The sequence below is a fragment of the Heptranchias perlo genome, chromosome 21, assembly GCF_035084215.1.
Source record: "Heptranchias perlo isolate sHepPer1 chromosome 21, sHepPer1.hap1, whole genome shotgun sequence".
Lineage (NCBI taxonomy): Eukaryota > Metazoa > Chordata > Chondrichthyes > Hexanchiformes > Hexanchidae > Heptranchias > Heptranchias perlo.
In genome coordinates, this window is record NC_090345.1 from 40679002 (window position 1) to 40693637 (window position 14636).

The 14636-nt window shown below is 40.2% G+C and overlaps 1 protein-coding gene across 4 annotated transcripts in view; it reads left to right on the forward strand.

Moving 5' to 3' along the window:
- prkg1b (protein kinase cGMP-dependent 1b) overlaps nucleotides 1-5529 on the forward strand; it is a 609599-nt gene extending 604070 nt beyond the window's left edge. For all 4 annotated transcript variants that reach the window (XM_068002574.1, XM_068002575.1, XM_068002572.1 and 1 more), the window contains one exon: nucleotides 3062-5529. In XM_068002574.1, the coding sequence (XP_067858675.1) occupies nucleotides 3062-3160 (99 nt within the window). In that variant the 3' untranslated portion in view covers nucleotides 3161-5529. The remainder of the gene's footprint in view (nucleotides 1-3061) is intronic.
- The last annotated feature ends 9107 nt before the right edge of the window (nucleotides 5530-14636 follow it).

Consider the following 14636-nt stretch of genomic DNA (forward strand, 5'->3'; position numbering starts at 1 on the left):
TCTTTCCAAGTCTTTCTGTCACCTTATTTTCATGTGCATTCATTCTTTTAATGGCTTTTCATTGAAAATGATCTTTACATTTCTAGCTTGAAGAAAAAAAAACCTGTTTGCTGCCATTCAACCCACCCACCCTTCTCTGTGATAGGAGTCAGTGTTCCTCATAGTTCAACCCATCGTCCTCTCCCTTTCGCCAAACCCCCCTCCCCCACCCTCTCTTTGTTTTGTTCAGTGCTTTGAAGGAGCTGTCCTATCATCCAGTTTTTTGGTGAAATGTAAACATATAAATCATAAGCCAGCCCTTTCTCTTTACAAATGCTATTGGGCCTCCTGTGCATTTCAGAATTTCAGTTTAAAGGCATTTCATATCACAGGCCTTTAGAAACAGCTGCTTAGCTGAAATAAATGCAGAAGAACTGTAAAATACTAACATGTGGAGTGCCATTTTTCAACTATATTTTTGATTACAGTTTTTAGGTATGATATTTAAGATAGAAAGAACTTGCATTTATATCGCACTTTTTGTGACCTCAGGGTGTCCTAAACCACCTCACAGCTGATGAAGTACTTTAGAAGTGTAGTCAATGTTGTCATGTAAGGGAACACAGCAGCCAATTGCGCACAGCAAGGTCCCACAAACAGCAACTTTTTTTTGTGATGTTGGACATAGGAGCAGGAGTAGGCCATTCAGCCCCTCAAACCTGTTCCAGCATTCAATTTTTTTTTATTCGTTCATGGGATGTGGGTGTCACTGGCAAGACCAGCATTTATTGCCCATCCCTAATTGCCCTTGAGAAGGTGGTGAAGAGGCGCCTTCTTGAACTGCTGCAGTCCGTGTGGTGAGGGTTCTCCTACAGTGCTGTCCGGTAGGGAGTTCCAGGATTTTGACCCAGCGACGATGAAGGAACGGCGATATCTTTCCAAGTCATGATGGTGTGTGACTTGGAGGGGAACGTGCAGGTGGTGTTGTTCCCATTTGCCTGCTGCCCTTGTCCTTCTCCTTGTAGGTGGTAGAGGTCGAGGGTTTGGGAGGTGCTGTTGAAGCCTTGGCGAGTTGCTGCAGTGCATCCTGTGGATGGTACACACTGCAGCCACGGTGCGCCAGTGGTGAAGGGAGTGAATGTTTAGGGTGGTGGATGGGGTGCCAATCAAGCGGGCTGCTTTGTCCTGGATAGTGTCGAGCTTCTTGAGTGTTGTTGGAGCTGCACGCATCCAGGCAAGTGGAGAGTATTCCATCACATTCCTGACTTGTGCCTTGTAGATGATGGAAAGGCTTTGGGGAGTCAGGAGGTGAGTCACTCGCCGCAGAATACCCAGCCTCTGACCTGCTCTTGTAGCCACAGTATTTATGTGGCTGGTCCAGTTAAGTTTCTTACCTGTTTCTTAACTCCATCTGCCCACCTTGGTTCCATAACTCCTAATACCCTTGCCTAACAAAAATCTATCAATCTCAGTTTTTAAATTTTCAATTGATCTAGCCTCAACAGCTTTTTGGGAGAGAGAGTTCCAGATTTGCACTACCCTTTGCGTGAAGTAATCATTTCTGACATCACCCCTGAACGACCTAGCTCTAATTTTAAGGCTATGCTCCCTTGTTCTGGACTCTCCCACCAGAGGAAATAATTTTTCTCTATCTACCCTATCAAATCCTTTAATCATCTTGAACACTTCAATTAGATCACCCTTTAATCTTCCATACTCAAGGGAATACAAGACTAGTCTATGCAACCTATCCTCATAATTTACCCTTTTAGTCCCAGTATCATTTTGGTGAATCTACGCTGCATCCCCTCCAAGGCCAATTATACCCTTCCTGAGGTGCGATGCCCAGAACTGAATGCAATACTCCAGATGAGGTCTAACCAGAGCTCTGTACAACTGTTACATAGCTTCCAGTCCTTTGTATTCCAGGCCCCTTGAGATAAAGGCCAACATTCCATTAGCCTTTTTAATTAATATTGGCCAGGACAATAGGAGAATTTCCCACTCTTCTTCAAAATAGTGCCATGGGATTTTTTTACATCCAGGAGACAGGTCAGACGGGGCCTCGGTTTAACGTCTCATCCAAAAGACGGCTCCTCCAACAGTGCAGCCCTCCCTCAGTACTGCAATGGAGCATAGATTATGTGCTCAAGTCTCTGGAATGGGGCTTAAACCCACGACCTTCTGACTCAGAGGCGAGAGTGCTACCCAACGAGTCAAGGCTGTCACTATACCTAAGTGATATGATGATATAATCCCAGAAATTACTGAAATTGGTGAGATTGGCAGATGAACGCTCAACATGTTCTTATGACAGTCTCCATCTGCTACTTGAACGGAGATGTTGACCTGTATGTTTTAAATGAGTTAACAAATCCTTTAAAATGGTGGACAATGGAATGTCATAAGAACATGGTAAATGTTTGTCTGCTAAACTTGGCAGCTGCAGTTTCTCAACTATGAAGGTAGATTTTCTGAAGTGGAGTCGGCAGAGTTTTGTGCACTGGGATGGCACAGAGGTCAACACAGGGCCTAATGTGACCTTCCGCCCATTGAAATAATGACTAGAAAATCCTGTGAAGTGTATCGACCTTTCCCCCAAAGTTCTAGATATGTGGTTGCGATTTGGGATGCTCTGTGTCAGGAGCACCAATTTGTAAAATTTATCCTATAATATCTCGGGTCGATGTAAAAGATCTCATCGCACTATTTTGAAGAAGAGCAGGGGAGTTCTTCCCGGTGTCCTGGCTAATATTTATCCCGTGACCAACATCACTAAAAACAGATTATCTGGTCATGTATCTCATTGCTGTTTGTGGGACCTTGCTGTGCGTAAATTGGTTGCCGCATTTCCCTCAGTGATTGTACTTCCAAAAAAAGTACTTAATTGGTTGTAAAGTGCTTTGGGACATCCTGCAGTTATGAAAGGTACTATATAAATGCAAGTCTTTCTTTCTTTGTCGAAGAATAAAATGGTTATAATGCTGCAGATTTGCATGCCTCCATTTGATAATAAGAGCAGCGGGAAATAAGTCATTATCTCGAGTCGACGATTAAAATGCAACGATGTTTGTTTTCGTAGGTCACATCTCCGACAGACACGAGCAACTTTGACAGTTTCCCCGAAGACAACGATGACCCACCTCCTGACGATAACTCTGGATGGGATGCAGATTTCTAAATCTGTTCCTTCAAACTTGCTTCTGCCTTGCCTAGGACAGCATCTTTGTAAAAGAAAGAAAAAGACTGTCAGCAAACGGAAAGGAAACGAGGAGGAAGGATTAGTGCTCTGGGTCACCATGATGCCTTGACTGATGCCTGTTACAGTGTTGATGGTGGCATTAGGAGCTACGCCATTAGATAATTGCAGTGGTGTTCCTTAAAAAAAACACTTTAGGTTTGAATCTAAAAATAGCAACTTAGATGGTGGTCCTAGAGCAATTTGTTTTATTAGTGCACACGTAAGGCTTTTCCTTCACTGAGGTGAATAGTGCTTTGGCTCCAGAGACAAATTAATACTGAAAAGGTAAAAATGGGTCGTTCGAAACCAGTAAATTTAGATTTTTTCTAATTAAAAAAAACAACAACTGTAGTTATTTATTCAGGGGACTAGGTTAGTTGCTATAAAAATGAATTTGGGATGTTCTTATCTCTCAGTGCAAGTGCGCAGGAACCCTCTGTGTGGCAGGCCAGTGTGTATGTAGCCCCCGCCCCCCCACCTCCTAAAAGGACCAGTAAAACTATATTGGTCCGCCACTTTTCATGTCAGGCCAACGTTGTAATTCTTCGAACTTTATTCATTACTAGTCTGAATGTTACTTCTCTTTTTCAGCGACTTATTTAGAAGTGGCATCATGTATTTATACACACAAAGCACTGATGCTATCAGGACCATTGATTTGGATTAAGGCCCAATCGCTGTTTTTCACCCCCCTCTCCCAAATCAGCTATCTGTCTTATCAATCAAATATTAAAATGGTCTCCTATACTTTGCAGTAATTCTGTTGCCTTTCCTTGTACAAGGCAAATACAATTCTCTGTGTTGCCATGTGAAACTAGCAGAAATACTAAACATCAAATACTACCTGAGGATACATTTGAATAATATTAATTTCAGTTTGACATGCCACTGGATTTAAATGCTAGCTGAAAACTATGGGCTTATGAACATAGTAAACAGATGTTTACAAAATTGTCCATGAAAACTGTGTTCAATAACTTGTTATTTCAAACAGTTAAGAGCTCTGTGTAATGCTGTCAAAGATATGTGGGTTTTTTTAAATGTATAACTTTTTTTTAGATTTCCTTGAATAGAATTCAGGCCACTTTCCCAACCCCCACCTCCAAATAAATGGCATGTAAGTGGGGTGGGGGTTCCACATTGAGCCTGAACATTTTTTATCCTGGCCAATATTTATCCCTCAACCAACATCATTAAACAGATTATCTGATCATTTATCTCATTGCTGGTTGTTGGACCTTGCTGTGCACAAATTGGCTGCTGCCTTTCCTCCATTACAACAGTGACTAACTACACTTCAAAAAAAAGTACTTAATTGTCTGTAAAATGTTTTGGGACATCCTGAGGTTGTGAAAGACACTTTATATAAATGCAAGTGATTTCTTTATCCCTTCCGCTGTGTCATTGTAGATGACAATATCTACACTAAGGGAAATAAAAAGGAAAGAAAATGGGATGGAGCTAAATTAAGAACAGAAAGGCTGGTCATTACTAGCCATCCAGTAATGTTACTGGGGTTAAAATCAATGTACTTGGTTTATTCTTTGACAACCCATTGCTCACACTCAATACCAGTGCTAACAAGCTGTCAACTTGAATTTAATATTCTGTCTTTATTCAAGGAAATATTGAATTACATCGAAACTACAGCACAGAAACAGGCCATTCGATCCAACTGGTTTATGCTCCACACGAGCCTCCTCCCTCCCTACTTCATGTAACCCTTTCAGCATACCCTTCTATTCCTCTCTCCTTCGTGTGCTTATCCAGCTTCCCCTTAAATGCATCTATGCTATTTGCCTCAACTACTCCTTGTGGTAGCGTGTTCCACATTCTAACCACTCTTTGGGTAAAGAAGTTTCTCCTGAATTCCCCATTGGATTTATTAGCAACTATTTTATATTTATAACTTCTAGTTTTGGGCTCCCCCAAAAGTGGAAACATTGTCTCCTTGTCTGCCCTATCAAACCCTTTCATTATCCTAAAAACCTCTATCAGGTCACCCCTCAGTCTTCTCTTTTCTAGAAAAAAATCCCCAGCCTGTTCAGCCTTTCCTGATACGTATATCCTCTCAGTTCTGGTATCATGCTTGTGAATCTTTTTTGCACCTTCTCCAATGCCCCTATATCCTTTCTATAATATGGAGACCAGGCTGTGCACAGTACTCCTGCATTAGAGAAAAACGTGGAAATAGGATATATAGTAAAGACTTTACAGGAACAATCATACTTTATCAGGATATGCTTTGGAGTTTATTTTAGAAACCACCTTAAAAATAGAAAATGCTGGAGAAGCTCAGCAAGTCAGGCAGCATCAGTGGAGAAAGAAACAGAGTTAACGTTTCAGGTCGAAGACCTTTTTTCAGAATGTTTCGTTCATGGGGATGATTGGGTAATTCTGTTTTGTTCTGATGAAAGGTCTTCGACCTGAAACGTTAACTCTGTTTCTTTCTCCACAGATGCTGCCCGACTTGCTGAGTATGTTCAGCATTTTCTGTTTTTGTTTCAGATTTCCAGCATCCGCAGTATTTTGCTTTTGATTTAAAAATTCTTTAAGCTGCAGATGTGTAATGCTTCACACTTCCCCAGAAATGACCAACACTTCATTGATGATACCAATTCCTAATATTTGTAGAAGTAAAAAAGGTGAACATATTTTCCTAATGCCCTTTTTCACACTTACAAATACCACAACGACCACTCCCGATTAAATCTGCAACTTTTAGCATCGTTGGGGCTGTTCGCCATTACCAAAGGTTTGTTTGTCCTGTCTGTGTGTGTATCAATGAATTAATGAAAAGAGTGCTAGGATCATCATACAAGTTATCTTTCTGGTGAATTCTGAAAATTGAGTATGGAAATAATGGAGGGAGAGGGGTTGGGAGGGAATTCATCTACTGAAAGTGAAGAAGGAAGCTCTAGATACAATCTCATGCTGAGTAGCAATCAAACACTGTTGTAAACCCTGCAGGTCAAGAGGCTCTGTCATGTTTGCAGCTCTATATTTTTAAAATGTAATATCTATTGTTTTTATTTAATAGGACCACAAGCTCCATATTACTGTAAATAAGCAGATATGTTTTGGGTGTTGAGACTTTTTGTGTGACTTAAGCTTTTCTTTCTGTTTTAGCTGACTTTATATATTTGCATTATTATCACTCCATTTAGTTCAGTGTAAGCATCTTTGGACTCAACCACACTTAAAATTCTATCAAATAACCCGACACTGTTGAACTGTAAAAAAAAACGAAAGGTTTGCTGCCTAAACTTCGGAAACATTGTAAAGATCATTTCTCCCGTAGGCTAGTCTCGGTTCAGCATTGTCTCAAGTGCCTTAAAAACACATGGCATCCAAAACAATTTACAAATTTGGTCTAATGCTGCGTTAATAAAAAAACAAAACAGAAAAACCTCAAGGATCAATCCTTCTTAGCTGGCTTCTGTATAAATTCTCTCTTCTGTAAGGTTTAATAGGCCTTTTTTTTAATATGATGTACGACTTGCAGAAAGTATCCTGTGGTACCCTTAATTATGTTCAATTTTAGGGAAACTGTGAAACTGGTGACGTAATGCATCATTTCTGTGAAATGTGTGCAGGTGCAACAAAAAAAGTCACATGACTATACTTATCGTTGCTTTAGGTGATTTCATTATATATGCAAATCCATCTTTTAATTTACTTGTGTTGCAAATATTAGGGTAAAATTATCTCCTTAAGGTCGTCCAATTGCAATAAATGTAGCTCTGGCTGGCACAATTCGAAATCTTTCAGGATAATTGTAAAACTTAGTCTTATCAGATTACTGTGCTTAAACATTGATTTAATGTAGCTGATACCCACTTTTAAGATCGCCTATGTTTCCTGTCTCTATTTAACAAGAAGTTTACCATCAACTGTTAAAACTCACTGAATATTTATAAATTTATATAAAAGAATTGTTGGGAGTCATTTCCAATTTAGCCTTCTTTTGTTTAGATAAACGAGCATGGCAAATTTGTCAAAATGTATATTTTGTCACTGAATGCTGTTCACGGGCTTGTTGCACTCCTTTGGTTGTAGATTTTTAACTTTTACATATTTAATTGTCCCTGATTTGTCCTGTATCTCCCTGCAGCTGTCAATGCAGAGTGCCTGTTATATACTTTCTAGAGCTGAAATAAAGATGATTACTTTTGAACTATATATGAAAACACTTGTTTCAGTGTTGACTTTTACATATGTTCATGAAAAATGATCCTGAAACTGCCTAACAGCTTAGTGAATAAATGTCAGCATGATTCTTACAGACTGGGTTGGTGTGGTAAGGGATGGAAATGATGAGCAAATACATGAGGTGGGGGATAGGCTATAGTGAAAAAGGATGTAGTGCGGTAGTAAAGGATGAGAATAGAATGGCAAGGTAAGAAAAGATAATGGATGCGATGTAAAGGTAAGGTATGGGATAGTAAGGTACAGTTAAGTAAAGAATTGGGGATGGAATGAGGAGGTATCAAAACACAATGAACTGTAGAGACAAATAAAGAATTGTAGGATAAGTAATGGAACAATAAGGAAAGGAACAGATGGAGTAAAATTGAAAGGTAGGATAAAATATAGGATGAGATGGTAAAGAAAGGAATAGAAAGGTGAGCTAAGAATTGATGGGATGAACATTCCAATAGGCAAAAATAGTTTCTACTAGACAGCAACAACAGCAACAACTTGCATTTATAGTGCCATTAACATATTTAAATGTCCCAAGGCGCTTCACAGGAGCATTATCAAACAAAATTTGACACCGAGCCACATAAGAAGGTATTAGGACAGGTGACTAAATGGGGAAAGTGTTGTGCAGACAATTCTTGAGCACCTCTGCAAGTGACACTTTTCTACATTAACAAATGGAATAATAGCTACATGCCATTAATTATTGGTTACAATAAGTCCACTAACTCTGTGGATTAACTTCTTGTGTCACTGTTTTTAACAGACACTTACATTTATATATTGTTTTTACTGTTAAGTCTGCCATGCCTGTGTTGCTGCAATCAAAATGAATGTCTGATTAGGTGCCAGCATTTTCCATTCACTTTCCACATTAAAACTTGTCAGAGTCACTTTTAAGAACAGCTACACAAACCAGGCCGATCTAACATGAACCATTATGTGTTTCATATAAACATCATATTTAATGGAAGCAGGTTGTAAAAGTGAAATAGCCTGATTCCTTCTCATTAACAATAACTTCCATATTTTTCTCCTTTTTGCGTGAAGCCTGGTGTATCCTTCTGTGAGATTAACCATTAGCAAATTAGAAATGAGAGTTTTCCTGGGGAAATGATGGCTGCATATAGTGACACAACTATGGAGATGATTGGGTAATTCCCCCGTCAATCATGCCTGGAGACCTGTACTGCTGTAATTGACTGGGATTGATTTCACGCACATAATTTGTATGTAACTATCTTCCACTCATTGCATTTTGCCACTGTGCTTTTATCGGGAGAAGTTGCATGAGTTCTGTTTGCAGAGGGTATGGTGGGATAGCTAGCCTCCCTCATCAGTACTTATCTTTGCGGTCTTTGTGAATATTGGCCGGCATACTGGGTTCACCCCTCTGTGTATTTGATACTAGTCATAGATTGAGACTGTTTTTAGATGGTCAACAAGAGTAAAATGACCTCTTTTCATGAGCTGTTACGCTAAACATTTATAAAACACTGGTTAGGCCTCAACTGGAGTATTGTGGCTAGTTCTGGGCACCACATTTTAGGAAGCATGTCAAGGCCTTAGAGAGGATGCTGAAGAGATTTACTAGAATAGTACCAGGAATGAAAGACTTCAGTTATGTGGAGAGACTAGAGAAACTGGGGTTGTTCTCCTTAGAACAGAGAAGGTTACGAGGAGATTTGATAGAGGTGTTCAAAATCATGAAGGGTTTTGATAGAGTAAATAAGGAGAAACTATTTCCAGTGGCAGAAGGGTCGATAACTAAAGGACACAGATTTAAGGTAATTGGCAAAAGAACCAGAGGTGACATAAGGGAAAAAATTTATGCAGCGTGTTGTTATGATCTGGAATGCACTGTCTGAAAGCAGAATTCCATAATAACATTCAAAAGGGAATTGGAAAAATTTACAGGGCTATGGGGAAAGAGCAGGGGAGTGGGACTAATTGGATAGCTCTTTCAAAGAGCCGGTACAGGCACGATTGGTGAATGGTCTCCTTCTATGCTGTATCATTCTATAATTCTATGAAGTTAGTTAAAACACAGTGTGTTGGAAACACTAGTTGTCCCCCTCCCCCATGAACCCCATACATCATTTTACTCTTTGTGATACTATTCGATCTTTTTATCACCCACCTATTTCTGGGATGAGGGGGTTATCTTAGGAGGAAAGATTGGACAAGTTGGACCTGTATACACTGGCGTTTAGAAGAATGAGAGGTGATCTTATTGAAACATATAAGATCCTGAGGGGACTAGAAGGGGTTGATGCTGAGAAAATGTTTCGCCTTGTGGGAGAGACTAGAACTAAAGGACACAGTTTAAAAATAAGGGGTCTCCCATTTAAGACGGAGATGAGGAGAATTTTTTTCTCTCAAAGGGTTGTGAGTCTGTGGAACTCCCTTCCCCAGAGAGCGGTGGAGGCAGGGTCATTGAATATTTTTAAGGCTGAGTTAGATAGATTCCTGATTAACAAGGGAGGCAAAGGTTATAGTAGGTAGACGGGAAAGTAGGGTTGAGGTCACAATCAGATCAGCCATGATCTTATCAAATGGTAGTGCAGGCTCGAGGGGCCGAATGGCCTACCCCTGCTCTTAATTTGTATGTTCGTATGTAGGTATGTTCGTGTGACTCTCTACTCAGAGTTCCTACTTTCTGAATCTCAGTGAAACCCAGTGTTAGTTTGGAAGTTGGTACACCCAGTGAGGTAAGGCATATCAACTTTCAGAAGGGTGCAAGCAGGTGGGTCCATCTGAGGGGAGGAAGGTCCAGGCCAAGGATATGACCTGGACCCCCAACAAAATGAAGGACCACATACAGACAGGACCAGTGCTGGAGGACAATGTGCCAGGATCACAGCCCGAGGCTTTTTGGGACCTTTTAAACCAACATCATTAATTAATTAATGATCATCATATCGTATCATCAAAATTATTTTATATTTAAGTTGTTTTCCAGCTAATGTTAAAAAACAATTATGATCAAGTTACAAAAACTACAAGCACAACAGAGGCCCTGCTCAGTCTTTGCCACATAGATTCTATGGTGCTTACTCTGAAATTCTTGAACACTGAGCAAATTGGGAAAGTGGAACGAAAAACAATCCGTTACAGCATCGGCATAACCTCACATTCATTGTGGTTAACCTTAAAATCAGAGTATGTTCTATACTCCTTAGTTATTCACTCTGAGCCACAGGGGTGAGCAGCTGCTTTGAGATAGATAAAGAACAGATCAAGCCTACAAGGATATTTTTTCCTCTACATTCTGTAATCTGCTCTGCTGTTGTCAAGGCTGGATCAAATTGCCATAGCCATAGGCTCAATCACCAAAGCAAACAAAAGGAAGGACCTTTGCCTTGTGTCTGAATGAAGAGAATGTGCTGTTCATTCACATAGCTGGCTTGGGAGGGACTGAAATATAATGTGATGATCGATTCTAAATACACTTCCCTGAATGCAAAGCACTGAGAGGACCGAGATATGCTTTTATTGGACTGAATAACATAATATTCAAGATTAGGAAACCTTTAGAAAGTGCCTTACAGATGAGGTGACATTACTGAATTCTATTTGGTCCAAATAGTTAGCTATAACTGTACTAAGTTTCTTAATCAGGATGTTACGATTGTGAGTTAAGAAGCAATGTAGAGTCATAAGGAACATAAAGGTAACACATCGTAACTGGAAATTGCACGAATGAATCAGGGTCAACTGGATTTGTGTTCAATTCTAACTTTAGCGTTATTCAGCACCAGATGCTAAGCATCACAGTAAATGTGCAATGAGAGGCCTTCAAAGAGGAGATAGTTCGGGTACAGACTAGACACATTCCCACGAGGGGGAAGGGAAGGCATCCAAAGCTAGAGTTCCCTGGGTGACTAAAGATATAGAAATTAAAATGAAACAGAAAAAAGAGGCTTATGATAAATATCAGGTTCATAGTGCAGTAGAGAACCTGTACACAAAGTACAAAGAAGAACTGAAAAAGGAAAGAGGGGCAAAGAGAGTGTGTGCAAATAGAGTAGCAGGTAACATAAAAGGGAACCCAGAAGTCTTTTATAAACATGTAAATAGTAAAAAAGTAGTCTAAGGAAGGGTGAGGCCGATTAAGGACCAAAAAGGAGATCTTCTTGTGGAGGCAGAGGGCATGGCTGAGATACTAAATGAGTACTTTGCATTGGTCTTCACTAAAGAAGAGGATGCTGCCAATGTCACAGTAAAGGAGGAGGCAGTAGAGAAATTGGATAGGATAAAAATAGATAAAGAGGAGGTACTTAAAAGGTTGGCAATGCTCAAAATAGAACAGCCACCCAGTCCGGGTGGGACGCATCCTAGGTTGCCAAGGGAAGTAAGGGTGGACATTGCAGAGACTCTGGTCACAATCTTCCAATAATCCTCCTTAGATAGGGGATTGGTGCCAGAGAACTGCAGGAGTGCAAATATTACACCACTGTTCAAAAAAGGGGAGAGGAATAAACCCGGCCACTACAGGCCAGTCAGCCTATCATCGGTGGGGAAACATTTTGAGTCAATAATCCAGGACAAATTGGCACTTGGAAAAGTATGGGTTAATAATGAAAGCTAACGTGGACTTGTTAAAGGCAAATCATGTTTGACTAACTTGATTGAGTTCTTTGATGAAGTAATGGAGAAGGTTGATGAGGATAGTGTGGTTGATGTTGTGTATATAGACTTTCAAAAGGTGTTTGATAAAGTAACACATGATAGATTTGTTAGCAAAATTAAAGCCCATGGGATTAAAGGGACAGTGGCAGCCTGGATTCAAAATTGACTAGGGGACAGAAAGCAGAGAGTAGTGGTGAACGTTTGTTTTTCAGACTGGAGGGAAGTATACAGTGGTGTCCCGCAGGGGATAGTGTTGGGACCACTGCTCTTTTTGATATATATTAATGACCTAAACCTGGGTGTACAGGGCATAATTTCAAAGTTTGCATATGACTCGAAACTCAGAAATGTAGTAAACAATTAGGAGGATAGTAACAGACTTCAGAAGGACATAGACAGACTGGTGAAATGGGCAGACACATGGCAGATGAAATTTAATGCAGAGAAGTGTGAAGGAATTCATTTTGGTAGGAAGAATGAGGAGAGGCAATAAAAACTAAATGGTACCATTTTAAAAGGGGTGCAGGAACAAAGAGACCTGGGGGTGCATGTTCACAAGTCTGTGATGGTGGCAGGACAAGTTGAGGAGGCTATTAAAAAAGCATATGGGATCCTTGGCTTTATAAATAGAGGCATGGATCACAAAAGCAAGGAAGTTATGCTAAACCTTTATAAAACACTGGTTAGGCCCCAGCTGGAGTATTGTGTCCAAATCTGGGCACTGCACTTTAGGAAGGAAGTCAAGGCCTTGGAGATGGTGCAGAGGAGATTTACTAGAATGGTACCAGGGATGAAAGACTTCAGTTATGTGGAGAGACTAGAGAAACTGGGGTTGTTCTCCTTAAAGCAGGGAAGGTTCAAGGGAGATTTGAAATAGGTATTCAAAATCATGAAGGGTTTTGATAGAGTAAATAAGGAGAAACTGTTTGCAGTGGGAGAAGGGTCGGTAACCAGGGGATACAGATTTAAGATAATTGGCAAAAGAACCAAAGGTGACATGAGGAAAAAAACATTTATGCAGCGCGTCTATATGGTCTGGAATATACTGTCTGAAAGGGTGGTGGAAGCAGATTCAGTAATAACTTTCAAAAGGGAATTGGATAAATACTTGAAAGGGAAAAAATTTGCAAAGCTACGGGGAAAGAGCAGGGGAGTGAGACAAATTGGATAGCTGTTTCAAAGAGCCGGCATAGGCACGATGGGCCGAATGGCCTCCTTCTGTGCTTTTAGAGATATGCCCTTCTATGTATGGCCAATGCCAAAGCAGAACTAGTGCCTTAAATTTGGTACTAAGGAACATTTTGATATACTGCATGTAAGTATTCCTGTGCTTTTTAAAGAAAACAAATCATAACTGCTCTGATTTGAGACAAATAAACAAGAACTAACAACTGCCACTCTCCCTGTTTCTTAAGTTGTTTACAAACAATGTGGGATAGGAAAAGACCCTCTGGTCCATCCAACCTGTTACATCTTGTATGCTAAAAGTAGAGAGCACACAGAATGATCAAAATAATAAAATGAAAAACTTTTACTTGAATTTAATTTATTTTCATAAAAGAAAGTGTGATATATCGATGGTATTCTAGGGTTCCTTTTCTCACTTTGCACTCCCGAGGGAAACCTTGCACATTAGCAGCACATATTGGAAATCTGGACGTACGCTTCACATGATTTTCCGACCATTGATTTAAATGGTTAGAAATTGATTATGCAGCACGTGCCTGAATTTTTGATATGTGCTCCCAGCTGGTGAGGCTCCTCTGCTGACGGATATAGAAGATGTCTATTACTGAGTTCCCTTGTCCGTATTTAAAGCTACAGTTATACTGCAGATACCAGTCTCAGTCCAATCTCCGCAGAATGCAATATCTGTAGAGCTGACTGACTGACGAGGAGCTCTGAACACGCATGCTTAGATTAATAATCTGAGTTCAATTCCCCATGTCAGTCATTTTAAATGTTAGGGGAACGCGAGAAGCAAGTTTATGAAATTCCCAAGACCACATGGGCACTTTTAAAATGGAGCTCTGCACCTGTCTGGAGTTACACTGCTCCCAGTGCAAATTCAAAGAGTTGAGACTACCAACTGGAGGTGAGCTAAACATCTCTTACTTCAGTGAGCACAGGAGTGAGATGCCACTTTCACATCAATGTGCACCCAAAACTATTTCGTCTCAATGTGAAAGTGGCAGTACACGTGCACCGTTAAAGTGATGGGATGGGTATCTGATACTTTTTTTTTCAGTTGTTGCTCTGAAGGCATGTGATCATTGTTATGGGGAAAGAGAGGTAGGACATGTCGTACTCAGGTAGAAATGCCTTTATCATGTTCACATACACCCTCTTCTAAAATTCAGCACATTCCATGGTGAACAAATTGTTCTTCAATTTTAAGAAGTTTTTATGATGTCAGTGAGGTGTTTGCACCACTGATTCCCACAGTCCAGGTTTCACCCAGCACGTAGTAACCTCAATGTAAACCTACTGGTCCTGGGCCAACATTTATCCCTTAACCAACATCACTAAAATAGATTATCACATTGCTGTTTGTGGAACCTTGCTGTGTGCAAATTGGAAC